Below are 19,156 nucleotides of genomic sequence, written 5' to 3' on the forward strand. Positions count from 1 at the left end.
TTTTAATCATTTGTTACTGATTCATTTTGCATGATTCATATCCCATCTATTTCAGTACAGTTTGTACCAAGACAGAAATGAGAAAAAATCAGAAATCAACTTTGAAATTTCACCTCCAGTGAAAACAGTCTGTTCCTACTGAACACTAAGTCGGTCTTCCGTTAAGAGGGGATGGTCTCATGGGCTGAAGCATAGGTGAAAGCCCTCCAGTTCCTTCTGGAGCATTTGCACATCTGTGTTCCACCTCAGCTGCGTGTATGCCAAATGCATGAGAGACAGAGGAGGTGCGTAGCAACATCTGTGCGGGGTGCCGTGCATCTCTCTCTCTGTGAATCTAAGGTGCCTTAGTCTTCTCTCAGTTCTCTTTTATGGCTGAGTATTCGTGCTCCTCTAATCTTGACTATTTCTACACCTTTGAAAACTAAACAGACAATGGCATTTTCCATAAAGACAAGAAACCAGACTGCTCTTTAAGCGTATTTCTCCCATAGAAGGATAGGAAAATGTCATGGCATAAAGATTGGTAGACAATGATTTTGGTTTGTGTTCTTCTCTGAGGAGATTTTCTGTGTTCCTATTAAGGGCTCAAGCAGCTTGGCTTTCTGTTTTACACCGCAGAAATCTCTAGGTTCACACATTATACTTCTTTTCTGGTAACAGGGCCCACTACTGATCTGCCCCTTTACCAAACTGATCTTAGTGAATATTTTGGAGTATCCCCATACCATACTTTCTCGCTCTCCAAACTACTCAGATAAACGCAAACTGCTGTAAAACATACCATATAAGGCGTAACTTTCTGCAGGATTCACGCATGCTTAACACTGCTTCTGACACCTAGCTAATCACAGTCATTTTGCTCAAAAGAAGGATTTTCCTGTGTTTTGCAGATAACTGCGTGAAAAGATAAATTGCATCACTGAGGAAGTCAGAGCGGTAGTGTTGTGTTACTACTCTATGTAGTAAGTCTAATATTTAAATGCCAAAATTCAATTTTTAAGTCAAATAAATGACACTTTGGGGCTTTACTCTTCAGCTTTATTCATGTAATATGGATTTTCTCTCTCTCTCCTGTCATTACAGGCTACAAGTTACATTTTCCTCTCCTTTTTCTTGAGAGTGCATCTTGTAGACAGGCAACAAACAGGAAAGAATGAAGACTAAGTGATTCACTAGAAGTCATTCCAGCACTCTTGTATTTCTCTCTTCCAGTTAATGTATACTGTTAGTTGGAAATGGAGTCCCTGCCTTTTCAGATAAGGTTTTTGACCCCCGCAGTTTTTAAGATACAATCATATTCTCCTCAGTATTTCCTGATATAAAAGCAACTTTTTCCCACTAAACTTTTTGGTTTAGTACCTACCAACTTGTTTCCTAGCTGCCAGCCAAAGGAGCAGATGAAGAACATGACCCAAAGGACTTACGGACATCCTCCCCACAGGTTTACTGTTTACTGGCAAAGTAAGGCATTAGTGCCAACAGTCCTCATGTGGCTAAGATGAACCACAGGTTCACACAACAGTAGCCAAACCTCTGGTAAGTTTTTGCAACACCATCAGTTTCCTCTAACCAAAGATCACGCCCCAAAGTAGGAAATAAACGGATGCTTTTTTAACTGCCTGCATCAGCTGTGCTGTAGTAGTGGAGGGATGGAGCTGTTCCACACGCGTAACGCAGCCCAGGGTGCAGAGCTCAGCAGCCAAGAAGAGTTTTAGCTGAGAAAGAGGGGCTAAACATCTAACATCTACACATCTGCTGCCAGAAATGACAGTGGAGCCAGAACACCCCTGGGGTGGTACATCCTCCTTCCTGCAGCACCTTCATCTCAAGGGCACATCCACAGCCGGTTGTGAACCGCCCCTTTTTTGAAATGCTATAAAGGCGCAGTAGTTGTCTTTATAAAATTGAATCTGCTGGAAGAAAGCATCGTTTCTCCTGTTGACGCTTTTACCAATTGGAATTTTGTTTTGCTATTGCTTGACAAGGTTATATATAAGATCACCTAACCACCAGTTGCAGCCTTAGAAGCGGCCACACACTCAGGGGTGCCACACATGGGTTATCTGCAGGTACACAAGGCTCAAACGCTACTTCTGCAAAGCTAGCCCGAACTCCCATTCCTCACTGAACAGGGACATAAAATGGCGGTGCTGGGCCATGCTCCCCACACGGCCCGCACACACACCTTCCTGCCACTGGAAACTGCGAGCCTTAACGTACGTGTGTGTTACGTTCCACATAAAACAGGGCAGTCTGCCGCAGCCCAGCACGTGTGAAAGCGCGGCGGTGCTTGCTCCGGTGCGGGTGCGGCTCTGCCCGGCCTGGGCCTGGGCCTGGGCCTGGGCCTGGTGCCCGCGAGGCGCGCGCAGCGCAGCGCCCGCCCGACGGGCCTCAGCCGGCGACCGGGCAGCCCGCACCGGGGCTCGGGCCAGCTCCCCCACCCCAGACACCTCCCCAGCACCGAGGTGGGATAAGGCACGGCGAGGCGCCCAGCGCGCGGGGGCCCTGCCCGCTCCCGCGCAGCGGCTGCCTGTGCCCCTGCGGCCTGGGCCGGGGGCGGGGGAAGCCACCCCCGCCGCGGAGCAGCGCTTGGCAGGCCGGGAGCCGTAGTCCTCCCCGCCGCGCTGCGCGCCGGGAGCTGTAGTCTCCGCCGGCCCGCTCCTCGCGGGGGTGGGGGCGGGCTCGAGCGGCTCCATTTTGCGCCCATCGGAGGGGCTGCCAGGCCGTCCCGCGGCCCCGGCGGCGGCGCCAGCGCCAGGCAGGGCGCGAGCTGCTGCCTGCGCCTCTGCCCCCTCCGCGCCCTGACCGCCGCGCCCGCTCCCTCCCTTTCCTCCTCTCCTCTCCTCTCCCTTCCCGCCGCCACCGGCACCGCCATCGCCACCGGGGTGGGGCCCGCACCCGCTCCCCCCCGCGCCGCCCGGCCCCCGCCGCCGGCCGCGGGCTGAGCGCGTCTCCTGGGGGCGAGGCCCCGTCCCTCCGCGGCGGCGGCTCCATGGTGCCCGCCGCCCCCCCCCGCCCCGCAGCAACAGGCAGGACGAGGAGGAAGCGGCCCCCGGGGGTGCCCACCGCCCCGCCGCCGGCCTGAGCAGCGCCGCCGCCGCAGCGGGAGCGACCGAGCGGACGGGGGGCGCCCGCGGGCCGCCGGCGATGGCGAACCAGCTGGTGATCCTCAACGTCTACGACATGGTGAGCGCCCGGCCCGGCGCCAGCGGCCCGGCGCCAGCGGCCCGCCGCGGCCGGGCCCGGCCCGGCGCCGTTGGAGGCAGCGCGGCTCCGCACCTGTGGCGGCGGGCGCGGGCGGGGGTCCCGGACCCCCTCCCGGGAGAGCCGCGGGGGCCTGCGGCGTGGAGCGTCCTGCGGAGGGGGGGGCGAGGGCAGCGGGGAAACTTTTCCTGCCCTTCCCCCGCCTGTCCCCGCGTGAGTTGGCTCCGTGGGCTCCCGCCCGTGGGGGCGGTGGAGCAGGAGAAATAACGAACCCGGGGCGGGGGGCGATAATCTGGGAGGTCTGTCGATTTCTACAGGTCTTTTGTGACCTGCCACAAAAGTTTGCTGTGCTGCCGGGCCGGGTCGTTCAGTGACAGGTGGATCCGCTCCCTGCCCCCGCTGTGAATGACGAGCGAAGCGTGGACGTCCCCGAGCTCTTCTTCCTCTGTGACTGCCCCCAGGGCTCAGCGGGGGGAGGCCCTGCCGTTCCTGCTCCTGAAAACCATAACAGTGGCTGATTTTCCAGCAGGATAGCAGTTGGGGATAACCGGCGTCTCTGTAGGGATAAGAGGTTTTTAGTGCTGTGTCAGTAATGGTTTTCTTTCCAGACCGGTATTTTTGAACAGTTTTGGTATGGCTGCAACTTGCTAGAAATAAGAGAATTGCTCCAGCTTGATTTGCAGTCCTATGAGCTCACCTTCCCTCCCTTCTGGGTAATCTTTCTACACCTACAGCAACTGTTGTGTTGTCTTATGTTCAGCTGGAAGCTGCTCAAATGCCATGGTAACAAATGAGGTGTAAGTACCTGCACAGAACAGGAGGTGCGGATAAGTAATATTAAGAAAATATTATCCGTTAATGCGTTTCAATCACTGGAAATTAGAACAAGTAGCACTAGTTCTCTGACCACGTTTTGAGTCTACTGATAGAGGGACAGTAAGAGTGACAACTAGCTTCAGGTAACTGTGTTTGCATTGCTTAGCTTATTTGTGGGAGCACAGGCTTTCCTCCCACACCGCCACCATTTTAAATTGAACTTCTGGTGTTTCAAAAGGGTGAAGGTGTATAGTGTAGCGTCAGTGACTGCTGGCAGAGAGAAAATGCACCTTGTTTGCTTGGGAATACTCAGGCTCAAATGCTAGAATATTTAATAGCAATCAATAGGGAGCTATCTGGCTTGAAATTAAAATTATATATGAGATTATATGAACTAGCCTGATTCTTGTCGTTATTTTCTTTCACTCTAATACTTACGATAGAAATCAATGTCCCTGTCAAAGGATTTATTTTTTTTTGCCCCCTCCTGTGTCCGAGTTCTGTCTCCAGCGACTATAACCTGTTATTTCTACTTTGTTTTTCCTTCCTTGTAGAGAATGAGGGGAGACTGGAGACAGGAGCAGTCTATTCACTGTCATTTTTCTGAGAGAGGGGAAAAAAATGGGGTCTTTGCTCACCTGGTTGAGCTCATACGTGATGCTGATATGACAAAAAGTCAGTGTGCCTTATTTATATTAGACTTAAGGAGGGAAGGATGCTCTGTCGCATGCATATGTATGACTTCTCTGGACTACAGTTAAAAATATACATTGGAGAAGCTCTTTTAGCATGAAAAGAGATGGTTTTACGTATATTAACTATAAATATTGATACAGAGAAAGAAGTAGGACTTCAGTTTCAGGACTCTTACATAAGATAGTATCTTTGAAGTCAAGGCTTGATGCACTTCTGATTCTCTAAGATGGAAGACCCAGTGTTCTCTGGAAGACTTGCTTAGCTGTGCAAAGTGTCACCTGGGCCCAGTTCACAGGCAGGCTGTGAAAACTTAACAGAATGGATTGTCTCCTGTGCAAGTGCCTGCCTGGAAAGTAATGCCGTGGCGTCCGTGAGAAACTCCAGTCTTGCTATGATGGTAGCATTGGTGGAGTGTGACTTCAGCACGCCTTTTCTTTTTCTCTTGTGTTAGTCTACTCTTTTGTTCACATGGTTCTCCTTCATCTCTTACTCCTTAGATTTCTTTGCTGCAACCCATATCCTCCTTTCTTTTTCCTCCATAGTTGAATTGCTGTGATCAGTTTTACTTCAGCCATCCTAGGAAGGCTGAGAGTTAACAGGAGGGAAGGGGGGAAAAAAAAGGAACAGGAAGGTTGTGCTCATAAAAACTAGTGTCATACTTTTCCTTAGGACATGTTGGGGACTGATGGTTGCCCTGTTGTGATTAATGGGGCTCTGCCTACATCAAGAAGTAGCGTAGTTTCTAAAGGCGCCATCTGTGGAAGGAACTTACTCTCCAAAAGAAGCAATCAAGCCCATTTATTTGCAGATATTTGATCACGTGTAGGGGTGGCTTTTTGTGCATTGGTCTGCAGTTGTGGTATTTGTTGAAGCTGTACATCACCACAAATTATACATAATGTAAGCTGAGACCACTAAGCAGAATATTTCTATATCCTGCTTCAGCTGTGTTTGTTGTTTTATAACGATGTCTACATTATTTGACCATTAGAGAAACACGTTTCCTTTAAACTGGAAAGAAAAACTGGGGTTCCCACGGTGTCTGAAAAACACTGTCAGTGTACATCCTGCCTCGAACTCTGTCACTAAACGATGTCTCAGTCCATTTTAAACTTGTTTGAAGCAGGAGCTTAAACTAAAGCCTCACTTTCATGTTGCATAGCAGTTAACATTACTGCATGTAGACAGCTCGCTGAAATCAATGATACTGCATTGTTTGGGGGCACTTATAGTGGGGGGGAGAAGGGAAGAGTCTTTCCTAATGCCTATTTTGAAGTTCTGTTTATTCATCAAATCCTGCCAACTGTGTGTTGAAGCACTAGCAGGTGCACTGTTTGCTTCTGACATTTCGTGTCACTTGGAGGTAGGTTTGCGGATTTTTGTGGTTTAGGTTTGGGATTGGGGTTTTTGTTTCTCTTTTGGAACGAGACCACCGTTAGTCACCTGGTTGACAGAATCAACACTACTATAATTGCAACAGTCATATAAACAGCTTTATTTTAACCTGAGTGCTAAGTGTAGCTTCATTTCCCAGACAGCTGCTTAGGTGTGCAGGGGAATACTAGGTGACCTTGCTACTGTTGAAACTCCTTACAGGATTGCGTCGGTTGGTTTTGGAGCATGTACCCTTCCATTCTGCTTAGCGCTTGAAAAAGCGAAAATCTTTGATAAAACCGAAGGGTGAGGAGAGGTGCATGTATTGTACAAGAAAGTGGACTTTCAAGTATTGGTAACTTTCTGGAGGGAGAGAAGCTTAAGGGCATGTTTATGTGCTGCAGTTCATGCCTTTAAAAATCTTTTATGATCATTAAAAGGGTAGGGTGAGGACTTTGATATATTGTGTTTTGAGAACTGGAGTACTTTATAGTTTCATTTTAACCAGCTACTATTTTTAGGAGTCTAGCTTTCTTATGCCCAAAGTAGCATTCTATTTTTTAACCTTGTCAAATAAGGCTATAACAATCTAAAGTATTAACATAAATGAAAGCTCTGAAGAAAGTAATGAAGATATTTTTTAAGCACTGGGATTAGTGTTTTTCTTTCGTTTCAGTGACATGACTTCATTGTGCACATAGAAAAATGCTTCTCTAATTTCGTTCTGATAGTTGCATTAAACATCAATCCCTGTTTTACAAGACTGACTTACTGCAAAATATTGAGGATATGGGATTGTGCTTTTTCTGTACATTCTATTATGGCAAGGTTCATATCAGACTAAATGAAGGGAATCCAGTTTGTGTAATGGAAGCAAGGATGTTGCTTTTTTGGATCAGTGTGGGATTCCAGAATTTACGGCATGTTACTGAACCAGCGAGCTATATACATATATATGTCATTTAATTTACAATCTTTATTTTGTAAGTTGTACCTAATCATTTCAGCTGTAGCCAAATTCAGTGTACATTAAGTTGCATTTGTCCTGCATTTTTTTCTTCAGTGAGATAAGGCATTTTGTTCAATGAGAAAATGTGACTGACCTTCCAATAGCTGATCCAGATTAAGTAATAATTAGATATAATTACTGTTCCTAGGGGGAAAGTAATTCTGCCTTATTGAAATTCTTTTATCTTCAATTAACCTACTCTGTTCTTACTGGAAATATTAAGTGAAGTGCCAGCTTGCTTTAGGCACTTCTTCCAATGCTGCTAACATTTGTTTAATTTGCCAGCACTGCTCAGTTTTTGTAGTCTAGCGAGCCCCGTGTATTTAGGTGGCACCAGTAAGAAGAGGCGCATGCTTGAATAGCACTGGACTTGCTGAAGGCCTTGTTAGAGCAGCTTTCCATCCCATTCTGCTTCTGTACGGATCGATGAGGAGGGTTGGTGACCTGCTTTTCTGTCTTCTTCCTATACCTTGCATTAGGTTTCACAGGGTTGTGGGAGGGGAGGAGCATGAGTAATTTTTTTTCTGCCTAGTGACAAACTAGGCTTTATTACTTCCACTGCTTATAGGATATCTCGTATACCTTTTGTTCCATTTTCAGAAAGCAGTGATAACCTTGCTTGGCATTAACAGATCTGATGTGTATGTGATGTGTAGGTTATTTGAAATTCAGAGGCCGGACCCAGAGTTTTCTGGCAGAATGGGTGTCCAGGAGAGGAAAGGCTAGAGCACCAGGGACCCTGTGTAACTCAGTTCTAGATTAGGTTCATTTGGATACACCTTCTCATTAGGCAAACGTACTCTCTTCCTGCACTGACAAACCATATGTTGAATGTGCCTACGATTTTTACTATAAATATAAACCTAAAACTATTTTGAAATGGTCAGCTGGTAAAGTGTGGGATAGGACTAGCTTCAGAACTAAAACACGTTTATGTTTAAGTAGCTCTTCCATTTTCCTGGGGCTTTGATTTCACTTTAACAAACAGAATCCATTTTTTTATGCTCACAAACCCATTAAGTTAGTTGGGTAGTCTTAACATCGTTTTCCTTCCTTCCCCTCTTGTTTTCTCCCTGTTCTATGTCTTTCTATACAGACTAAATCCAGTGTATTTCTGGATGTAGCTTGATCTGAAAAGTCTGGTTAGATACATATGGACTAGCTCTGCTCTTTTCTGGGAGAAGGAAGGAAAGAACTTTAAATAGACCTTTAAATGGACTAAGGTGATGATTTAGTATAATCATCCATACCCCACTAGCTAACATCGCAATGCATTAACAAAGCCAGAAACTAAATCAAAGTGTAAAGTTTAGTCAAAAGTTTAAGCAAAATTTATCCACAGATCTCAATGATCCTTAGGTTTACATAAATATAAGGAGCAAAATCTGTCTTCTGTTAATTCATGTTGACAAAATTTCCCACAACTGGCTTGTCTAAAGAAGAGAACATCAAATCCTCAGCATCTTGTTATCCAGATAGCAGACGCCCAACACGAATGGCTAGCACAATTGTGAATTTTTGGCTGGAAAAGTGACGTGTTGATGTTTGGCAACTGCTAGTAACTAAATTTGAGGGACCGTTTGTTTTAGGTTTGATGATACTTAGACTAAGGATGACCGTAAAAGCCAAATACATACATATTTAGTGTCTGAAAATTTGTAACTTTTGGCCCAACTTGCTCTTTCTGCCATTTAACTTGTTTTGATTTTCATAAATAGCTTCTCAGCCCAAGGTTTAGTATATCATTTTTATTGGGAGAAAATGGCTTTCAGAAATGCACGTTATATGCCATAATGTTTGTAATGGCTCTGTAAATTATGTACTAACTCCAGCTAGCACATCTTACAAAGTGTGACACCTGTAACCTTTTACATTTTTATCATCAGTTGTGCTGTTTTAATAGTGACTTCACATCAGAAAGCACTTATTATGTCAAGAGGTTGTGTAAAGAAGATAGTTTCTTTTTCTTCCTGTTTGCTAAGCAAATATTAATTTGCTGGGGGTACTGCCTCAGTCTGTATCCTGCCTGCCAGCTGACTTTTTGAAGTCTGCTTTGTAGAAGCTTGCAGGGTGCCCTTTGGGACCAGATGACCTGGGAGGAAAAATCCCAGGTTTACTGGGATCCCCAATTACTAGAGTAATTGACAAAATAACGTTTTCCTTGTATTTTTGAAAAGTTTTTCTTGCTAGCCAATTTCAGTTTTAAGGACACAGCTGAGGATTTTTTTTTTTGTCCTTTTGGTTTTTTAGCCTTTGTTTGAGGTGCCTTTTTAAATTATGTGTCACTTGAAAATTTTGTACTGCTTGGAAACTGATGTTTTGAGGGTGGTGATGTAGCCAAGGAAAGACAGTAATTTTGAGACTTTCCCCTTCCAGAACCTTGTGTATCCGTAAGCTCTTGAGGGTAATAGTTAGCTCCTGATAGGCACTCGCTGCTGCTGCTGCTTTTTCAAAAGGAAAGAGAACACTAAGGGAAGGTTTTTTCCCTTTCGTTCTGTTTTTTTTCTTTTCTTTTTTTTTTTTTTTTTTAAATTATCACTTCCTGGTTTCCTTTTGAAATGCAGCTATTATCTGTCGGCTAAAATTAAAGTGATGTGTTGGAAACAGGCAAAAGACGTACACCTGATGTATGGAGACGCATACATCAGGAGTCTGGAGAGAGCTTAGTTTCTTGTACGGTGACCACCAATTGAGTATTCAAAGACAACATATACTCAGTCCATCTCGCATATCTCTGAGTGCGTCTCATGCTCATCTGGTCATAAGCAAAAGTGCGGTCATTGCTATAAATGACAGTTGGTGTGTGTATATTACAGTCCTACATTCTGATGTTATTTAAAAAAAAAAAAAGTGCTCCTGCAAAATTACTGCAGTTGATTCTAGAATGTATTCCGCCTAATGGAAAACTTTACAACCTGGATTTCTCCCAGTTTGACAGACATTGACAGCACTAAAATACTGGAGTAGAACCTAATGGAATTAATTCACTGTGTACAGTTGGGGAATTTTACCGGCATGTTCTGTTCCCATAAAATGGGTTGTGCAGTTTCACTTTGTAGTAGGGTTTTATGCTTTTGATGTGGGGGACAAATACACGTCAGTCTGCTATCAGAAAACAAATCTGTATTGGAAACTAACTAGAGTCTTTTTTGTTTTCTTTCCTTTTAGTATTGGATGAATGAATATACTTCTTCCCTTGGAATTGGAGTGTTCCATTCGGGTATAGAGGTGTATGGCCGAGGTATGTACAAGAAAAACATAACTTACTCTTTCTTTCGGTAATGCTGTTTTTAAAAAACATTTTTCAGATAGTGAGGGAAGTCTGGCTCCTGAAACCTGTTCATCAGTTTTCTCAAAGTTCTCATCTCTTCTGCCTCTGGAAAAAACCTTGGATACAAATAATCCAGTAGTCATCTTGCATTCTTGTATAAAGCTATGCAACTATGAAAAAGTGTGCAATTTATTCAGCTAGGCACAGAAATCTTTGTTGTAGGTTTTGAAATACCTATTGTTAAAACAAATGTATGCTTCATGTAAGCGTGGTTGAATCATGTTTCCTCAGTATTCTGCCAGCACTTAGTGCAAGGAGTTAATTTTTAACTATGGAAACAGTAGTCTGTTGCAGATAGGCATCAAAAAGTGCATGATGCTCGGGAAAGAGACAACTTTAAAAGGCATCTCATGCATACTGTTTACAAAAGATACCCCTGTGATAAATACAGCAATACATTCGGATTTTGATAAATAGGTTGGGGATCCAGCTTCCTGATCTGTTCAGGCCACTTTGAATCCCCATTGCTGCCAGAAGGCATTTCTGAGCATGCTGTAGCACAGGCTCAGGTCTGAGGTGTACAGTGTAATGACGCTCTGAGGTGATGGTCTTGCTAAAGGTCGTCCATTTTTAAGAAGAAAAATCTACTTCAGTTCTTTTTTGTAATGTGTTTGTAGGTAAGGGGAAGCAGCAAAAGGTGTGGCATGCGATCCAAAGACCACATTGCGCAAAGTTATCTTAAACTATAGATGTTTCAGCTACTATAATGGTCATATTGTAACGGGGTTTGCAACTGTTGTCAAAGCAATGAATTGACAAAATGCAATGCTTATTGTTAAAACTTTTCTGGATTTCTTTTAATCCAAACCAGAAAGACCTGACTCCTAATAGTGCTGTGCCTGAAACCCAGTTCTTGAGCTGTGCCAAACACATGCACCTCCCTTCCTGTTCACATTATAACAGCTTTCTCATATAGCAGGTCATACGCCTGCTGGAACAATGACTTGCATTTTTCAAAGTACATCGAACTTTATTTATTAACTTGTTGTAAAAAAAATTATCAACAAAACTGAATGCTAGACTTGGATGATGTGTTACGAGTTTTGAGGAAAGGAAGCGTGAAGTCATGCTTAAAGCTTTTTATTGCACTCTGGGTGTGGCACGTTGTGTTATCTTACAAACACAGAAGGAAGCTAAAGCACGCCATGGTGTTTTCATGTACTGTAAGTGCTTATGCCAGCAGATGCTACGTGCAGGCTTCAGATGCATGCACTGGTTTACTTTCTTGCTATAGTAAAGAACTCGGGACAGTTGAACTCTTGCAAATCAAGAAATTAAAAAAACTATTAGGCCACTACTCACTGCCACTCTTACAGCTGAAGCGGCATCAGACCTTTGAGGATGCAGTACTTTGAATCACTAAATCTATGAATATGTAAGTGGACTTTTGAAGACAAGCATGTATAAAGAACATTGGTAGGATTTACAATTTAACTTGTAAATCCCCACTTATTCAATGAAAACAATATATACTTACTGTAAAGTTATTCAAGTTAAACCTGTACACTGATGTAGGAAATTTCCTGTCAGTTTTTACTTAGGTTGACTAGCAACTAACAAAACTATTCATTTCCAGCTCCTTGCATTTGTTACCCATGTAAATAAGATACCTGGTTTCTAGCTTTAGATCCTTGTGAAGTGATCTTCCAGTCAGTGAGGTCTGCTGTTCTTTACTGTTGTTGTATACTGTTTTTGTTAAATGTGAGCTTTCTCTTTCAGAATTTGCCTATGGTGGTCATCCATACCCTTTTTCTGGAATATTTGAAATTTCACCAGGAAATGCTTCTGAGCTAGGAGAAACATTTAAATTTAAGTAAGATACCTATTTTCTTGCTTTTGAGAAGGCATATTAAAAAGACAACTTGTTGCATTTATTTTTGAGGATAGACGTGTTGAATGATACTACAGGATTTCTGACTTTACTTAGATATGGAAGATGGTCAGAGGTGATGAGACAGTGAAGGGTCTACAGCAAAGAACATTATTTTTAGCATGCCATTACTTTCCTTAAATGCGTACAAATTATGTGGACTCATGTCTAGCTTTTGTTATTCATACAGTATATACAAAGGGGTAACTTTTTCAAGGTAGTGAAATTTTTATTCAAAGAAAAAGCTGAAAAATGTTGCTCTTCAAGGTTTCCCCATGTCTCTTTTCCACTTTCTCAGTGTGATTGTCTTGACCCCCTTCCCTACATTGCAAGTTCTTATCTGTTCTCAGCTGTCTTCTAGAAACAGTATCCTTTGGAGATGAGGGGAAAAATGCGTCCAGTGTTTGTCAGAGTTAAGTTGCAAAGAACTTAAGTGAGCTACAGGTGGACAAGTGGCAGGGAAATAATCTCTCATGATAAAGATGAAAGTGGTGCTGTAAAATGGAATAGAAAGAATCTATGTTATTCTAGGAGAGCAGAACGATCTCACCTCCCACAGTGGGGTGATTTTTGAGCAATGTATGAACAGTAATCCACCTATATCATGGAAGCCTGATCACCTTCTACTCTCTCTGTTTCTCTTCTAGAGAGGCTGTGGTTCTAGGCAGTACTGACTTTATGGAAGACGACATAGAAAAAATAGTAGAAGAGCTTGGAAAAGAATTCAAAGGAAATGCTTATCACCTAATGCACAAAAACTGCAATCACTTTTCTTCAGCTTTATCTGAGGTAAACAAACACGAAGGTCTATAGAAAGCTGCTTCCCAGGTGGCTACAGAGCATCATCTCCTTCCTGTCCTTTGGAATGTTTGGCCTAATTTCCAGCTTCCTATCTCTGTTACCTTAGGCGAATGTCACCGTTTTTCAGGTTTTATTTGTGCTTATGTCCAAAGCACAAGATTTTGCTGCCAAAAATGCTAAATATTGTTGTCGTACACAGTTTATGTTTGAGCGGGGGTGCATTCCTGATAGAGAGACCTAGTAAATAAAGTATTAACAGGATTTCAAAATAATTTCAGATGCTTCAGAAATCACTACTGAAGATAGAACCACGTGTTATTTTTATCAGTGTTTCCCCACAGAGCCATCACACTGAAAATAATTGTTAAAGTTATGACCTACTGTTAAAGAATAACAAAGGCATTGAAGTTTCACAGACGATGTTAATCATCTGCTTGAGAGGCTTTTGTCAAGTTACTGCTCTGCCAGCACCTGCGTCCTGGTCATGTAGATACCTGAGTGGTTGTGCAAAGTATCTGACTGTGGAGTTGAATGGGCTTTGCTTTTTCCCCTCAGCTTTGTTTTAATGTGATCAGTTTGTGAATATGATTTAATGCCTGATCGCTCACATGTGTATCAACACAAGGGAAAGGGTTAGGAACAAGTAACCCAGGACAAAGAGGGGAATGGCAGTTGTGATTTTTGTCGGTAGTTAGCAATCTGTGCTTGTCAGAATTTATTCTAATGTTTCATTGAAGCGCTCCAAAAAAAGGGATGGCTATTTTTTCCATGGTGAACCTCCATAAAATTTAATTGTTCTTTTTTTCAAAATAGTTATTGGCACACTTATTGTATAGCCTGTGTTTTGTGTAGACTGTTTGATCTTCAGGTGGTACTGGAAAATTTTATTGAGATGATGATTCATGTGCAACGCTGATACAAGTAAATAGGGTGAGACACTGACAAAGCTGCAGTTGGCATGAAATCTGGCCTATATGGCCAGGCTTTTGCCATACTCTTCAACTGCATGGTCATGTTGTTTCTATTTTATGTCTTGTCCTATTTAGTGTTCAAATTGACTGTAAAAATAGGGATATAATTACAAGTTAAATGCTGCTCAATTACAGCAGAGTAATGCTCCCATTAGCTATGATTTTCTCCAGATTTGCACTGGAGTAAGTAATACCAGAAGTGAACATGGAGGTAGTTAAGTAAAATAGCTCACTCCTTGCATGGTGACAACGAAATCATTTAATGACTGGTGTACAGTAAAAACAAGTATTTAATGCAGCTTTATATATTTTTGAGGAGCTGAAACCAGCTTTGCACTCTATAGCTTCTCTTGTTCCAGTGAACCTAAGTGTGTGTGCTTGGCCTGTGTGCTGTAAGATAGTGACGTCTTGCGCAAAGTCATCAGAGGCTGTCACAGTAAATAGCCTCAGCTGTATCTCTAACTCCATGTAGCTGTAGTATTGACACTGTCTTTTTGACTGCTTGATTTCAGGGGTTTTGTAATAGTGAGATTTCTCCTGCAATTTCTGTTTCTGAGGAATTAGTGGTGAATAGAAAGCATACCTTAACTCGCTTCTGTGCCTTTTATAGAAGTTATTCAAAAAGAGTGAGGTGGTTAGGCTTTTCAGGACTTGTAAAAAAAAAAAAAAAGTGTAGAACCATGTGTCAAACTCTCACAGTGGAAAACAAGTCTCCTTGTGTGACTTGGGATGTTGCTTTTACTGATGGAGAAAGTTGTCGTAGTGCAGCTAACTTGAGTGCTTCTTGACTGGTGTTTGTGATACATAAATCATTAAGCTGCTCCAGCCTTTGCTTTTTATTTACAGTACTGTAGTTTTGTTACTGCTGAATCCAGAAGACAAATTAATCCTTTCTTTTCCCTTCCCCCCTAGATTCTGTGTGGAAAAGAGATTCCACGGTGGGTGAATCGCCTTGCCTACTTCAGCTCTTGTATACCGTTTCTCCAGAGCTGTCTGCCGAAGGAGTGGCTGACTCCTGCAGCCCTCCAGTCTAGTGTTAGCCAGGAGCTACACGAGGAGCTGGAGGAAGCTGAGGATGCAGCAGCGTCAGCTTCCTTGGCAAGCTCAGCATCTGGGTCTAGAACTGGACGCCACACCAAATTATAAGTCCTCCTCCAAAGTAACAAATCGTTTGAAATACTTCAGTTTAATCTCTCCAGCAATTGACTTCCTGACAGAACATGAGAGCTGACTCTAGAACATTGTTTTTATATGCAAAAAAGGCTCTCATCGACCCCTGTTTCAGCTCAGGATTATTTATGTAGTGAAAAGAATTGCTGGGAGAAAAGGGAAGGATTTTGTGTGAAGCCACCCTTTTCATTTTCACCCGTTTGGTAGACCTGGGTTAAATTAACATCTTGTATAAAGCAGAACTTAAATTATTTGTTTACAGTATTGTGTACTGCTGTTTACAAGTCCTGTAAGGACGCCTGCCACCATGGAAGAAGAGAGAATTTGAGTTTGATTTAACTGTTGGTATAACTCAAAAGCAGTGGTATGATGCCCTGGATGAACTCTCCCCTTTGTTTTCAAGATTTAAGGCAGGTGAACATTCAATTTCTGAGAAATGCCAGAAACTGCTGAATACTATATATGTGAACAGGGTACTGTGCACTTAAAGTGGCTGATGTAAACAGGTAGATTCCAGGATGTAGGGAGACTGGTTTTGTCTAAGATCTATTACTAGAAGTATGACCTCTACATTAATGAAACTGTGGATTTTTGCACATATGAAGGGAAATTTCTATCTCATTACAATGCACATTGATCCCTTTTGGTTGGTTTTTTCTTTTTTTAAACTGCACCATGTAGTTTGCATCCTATCTTCTGTCTGTATTTACAGTCTACTTCAACCAGGATTTAGACATGTGAATATCATCTGTTAGAAGCATCAACGAATTTTTCACTGTTTGCTTTACTTGATTTCAAAATTGTATATAAAAGTTAGTTACTTGTATTCTTTTTTTGTTTCATATAATTCGGAATGGTGTAATACAAGCCATTTATGGTTGGGGAATGGCCTTGCTTTCTGCTGCTGATTTTGCTTTGTTTGAGTTTGTAAACATTCGTGTCCTTTTTTTTTGAGCTATAAATTACTGCCCAGTTGTGCATATCCGCACAAATTATAGAGAAATCCTAATTTATTTTCCCACAGTCTCTGTCTGTGGCATTAACTTTCTTGTCAGATGTAATGAAGAAAAACCTGAAAATTGCTTATGCACCTGCGTGTTTACACAGCAGAACCCACTAATCTGCACACATAATTATATCTGAAGGTAAGAGATACTATTTTCTAAAACACAGAATTATGTTTGCTGGTAGATTATAATTAGAGCTAAATTATAATTAGTGATCAGAATATATAATGGAATGCCTTATTCTTGTTCACTTACCAAGAGAATTAATGGTTCTTCCAGTCATTAGTGTAAATTAGTGAGGTTCTCTTGTGCACATAAGGATACAGTAGCACAAACATGAGGGAGGTGAGCTTGTGTATTTTGAAAGACTTGCTGCCTTAAACTAACAAAAACCATACTGTCCGTATACTGATCAGCTCACGGAGAAGTGTGAGTTACTAGAAGTGTAAGTGATTCTTACAAGCTTTATTTTCAGTCTGTTGCTGGGTTTAGTTTTTCCATTAAGTGAAATACTGGCTCTACAGTTTCTGCTGTTTAAAAGGAAAAAAAATCCTCTTAGGAGGCAAGAATGCTTCATGTCATGAATGCTCCTAGCCATGGGTACTTGGCGCCATTGAGCCCTACAGGAAGGTGCAGGAGGCTGTATCGTAGTAAGAATTCTTATGATTGCCAACTCTGACTCCTGTGAGAAAAGAGCGGAAGTTTTTTCTGCCAGCAGTTGGGTTGAATCCTTTGTCAGACAGTCTTTAAGTTTTCACTCGTCTTCTGTGATGCAGTGCAGGTACAGAGAGAGACATGCTCAGTTCTGGGGGAAAAAATCAAGCGAGACTCTTTCCGGAAAGAGTGGGATAATAGTAGAAGTCTCTTTAACTGTAGTTTGGTACATGTTTTAATAATCTTTTCTACCAAGTGGGAAACGCTTAAGACTGACAAGTCTACCACTAACTACGTTCTCTGGTCTCCAGAAGCTGGACATACTGACTGTCCCTGTTGAGTGCTTTTTCACTTGAATCTCTGAATTTGAGTTCTCCTTTCTTTTTTTTCCTGTAGTGAAAATGAATATGGTGGTCTCCAGTCAACTCTCAAGCATTACAGAACCGAATCTCGCACTACTTACAGCTGAGACAACAGGCCACAGACAGGTTATTTTGTCTCTGCTGTGCAGCTGTGGTAGTAATGTGACTAAGTCTCTTGGCCAAGGCAGGTCCTTTATTTCAGCTCAGGGTTGAGGCCACTGATCTAGCAATGTACTGTAGCTTTTCCTAGGTTTTAGGAAAAATAAATAGAATGAATTTTCATTGCTACCTAACTTTTATGTACCAAAATCAGCTTTTTAGGCTTCTGATATATCCAGAGCGCTAGGTCACAAATCTCTACACCTTCATTAACACACACAACTACAGCATGTACAATGCAAGAACGTGACAGATCACAGCACAGTTTTTATTTAGTAGTAAAACTAAGACTATTTTTTATAAAGCAGACTGGAAAGTTTGTAACAAAAACATTCATTTTATCGGTAGCTGTACAGGTGAAAATACTGTCTTATGCTCCTTTTTTTATTTTTTTTTTATTTTTTTCCTCGTTTCGAAACCATCCATTTGTAAATCCTGTGAGGAAACTGACGCCTGAACCCTGAAGGCTGTTGGGTATTGTATCAAAGCAAGCAGTACTGTAACGGCAATCGCGTGCTGTCAACTCAGCCTCCACTGGATGCCTCCAAGAATTCACCCTGCCAGTGGTTACTCCGATTTGTTAGCAATAGAGCAAGTTACCTTTCACCAGCATTACTGCCAAGCAGGGATTACTTTAGTCTACTAACGACCACACTGTGCTAGGACTAGAACACTCCAAAATGCTGTGAGAAAGCTGGACACCTGTGGAGTCTTTTCCATCAAAACGGGTAGAAAAATATCACTACTTCAGGGTTCTGCTCTGTTTACTTTCTCATTCTCCTTTAATTTTCTGTAAGATAGTACTTTTGATACATATTATATTCTTTAACTCAAAGTCATTTTATTTAAATGCCATTTTCTGTTCAGCAAGCCAAAAAAATCCAATGTACTGTCAGTGTGCACCAGTAACTTCAGAGTCGCTTGGTAAAAACATAGTTGCATTACTTCTAAAATTTGCAATGCAATTCTGATCACTATTGATACATGATAATTTTCACCGTTGGAAGTTGGTTACAAGCTGAATATTCACTGATGCATTTTTTGTAAACTTGTATTCAAGTTTACTGTACTACATAGTATTTGTATAAAATTCAAAGAATTTTGACTTTTGTTACCTGTACATGGCAACAAGTTGTCTAGCATCTTAAACTTAAATCCATCAGTTTATTAAAAATACTTTTATAAAAAAAGACAGTTGGCTGTGTGTGTTATTCCCCCGCTACCTCCAGCTTGTTTTGTCAGTGCCACCCAAGCTGATCTTCGGTTGTGAAACACGCTTTCAAAGGATAGTAAAACTATCCAAGGCTTTCCTATAGTTAAGCTATAGGCTATGTTCTGACATGGGCATCAGGAGCTGCAGTTTGGTGTGTCTGAGGCATTATTAAGAGCCACTAGTTTTTAACAGACTAAATTAAAAATGTTTTCAGATTTGGTGTGCTAACTGCAGCTATTGGGGTATAAACCACTTGGGATATGCTTGGTATACGTTGCAGATACTGCGTGCCACATTCTACAAATTTGCTGGGAAGCCCAGATCTGTAGCCTGGACTTGCACCAGGCTAAGCAGCCACGAGGCGCCTGGGGCCCGCAACGTCTGCGCCTCGCGAGTTCCTCTGAGCAGAGCAGAAGGACCCAGGCTGTGGTCAAGTACCAGCAGCAACACCAGCCTAAGCCACTGCCACCTGGGCCGTGCCCGCTCCTGCAGCGGCAGCGCTGACCCAGCCTGGAGAAA

At 42.5% G+C, this 19,156-nt stretch overlaps 1 protein-coding gene across 2 annotated transcripts; it reads left to right on the plus strand.

Moving 5' to 3' along the window:
* Positions 1–2,851: 2,851 nt before the first annotated feature.
* On the plus strand, positions 2,852–17,547 carry DESI2 (desumoylating isopeptidase 2). 2 transcript variants are annotated; one of them, XR_012673090.1, is made up of 6 exons: positions 2,852–3,186; positions 10,268–10,340; positions 12,150–12,243; positions 12,948–13,089; positions 14,985–16,387; positions 17,300–17,547. XR_012673090.1 is itself a non-coding variant. In XM_075146572.1 (5 exons), the coding sequence occupies exons 1-5, from the start codon at positions 3,148–3,150 to the stop codon at positions 15,216–15,218; spliced, it is 582 nt and encodes a 193-aa protein (XP_075002673.1). In that variant the 5' UTR covers positions 2,852–3,147; the 3' UTR covers positions 15,219–17,547. The 2 variants fall into 2 exon arrangements, 1 of the variants encoding a protein (XP_075002673.1); XM_075146572.1 differs by having other exon boundaries at positions 14,985–17,547.
* Positions 17,548–19,156: the final 1,609 nt, after the last annotated feature.

This window comes from Calonectris borealis, chromosome 3 (genome assembly GCF_964195595.1).
Source record: "Calonectris borealis chromosome 3, bCalBor7.hap1.2, whole genome shotgun sequence".
Lineage (NCBI taxonomy): Eukaryota > Metazoa > Chordata > Aves > Procellariiformes > Procellariidae > Calonectris > Calonectris borealis.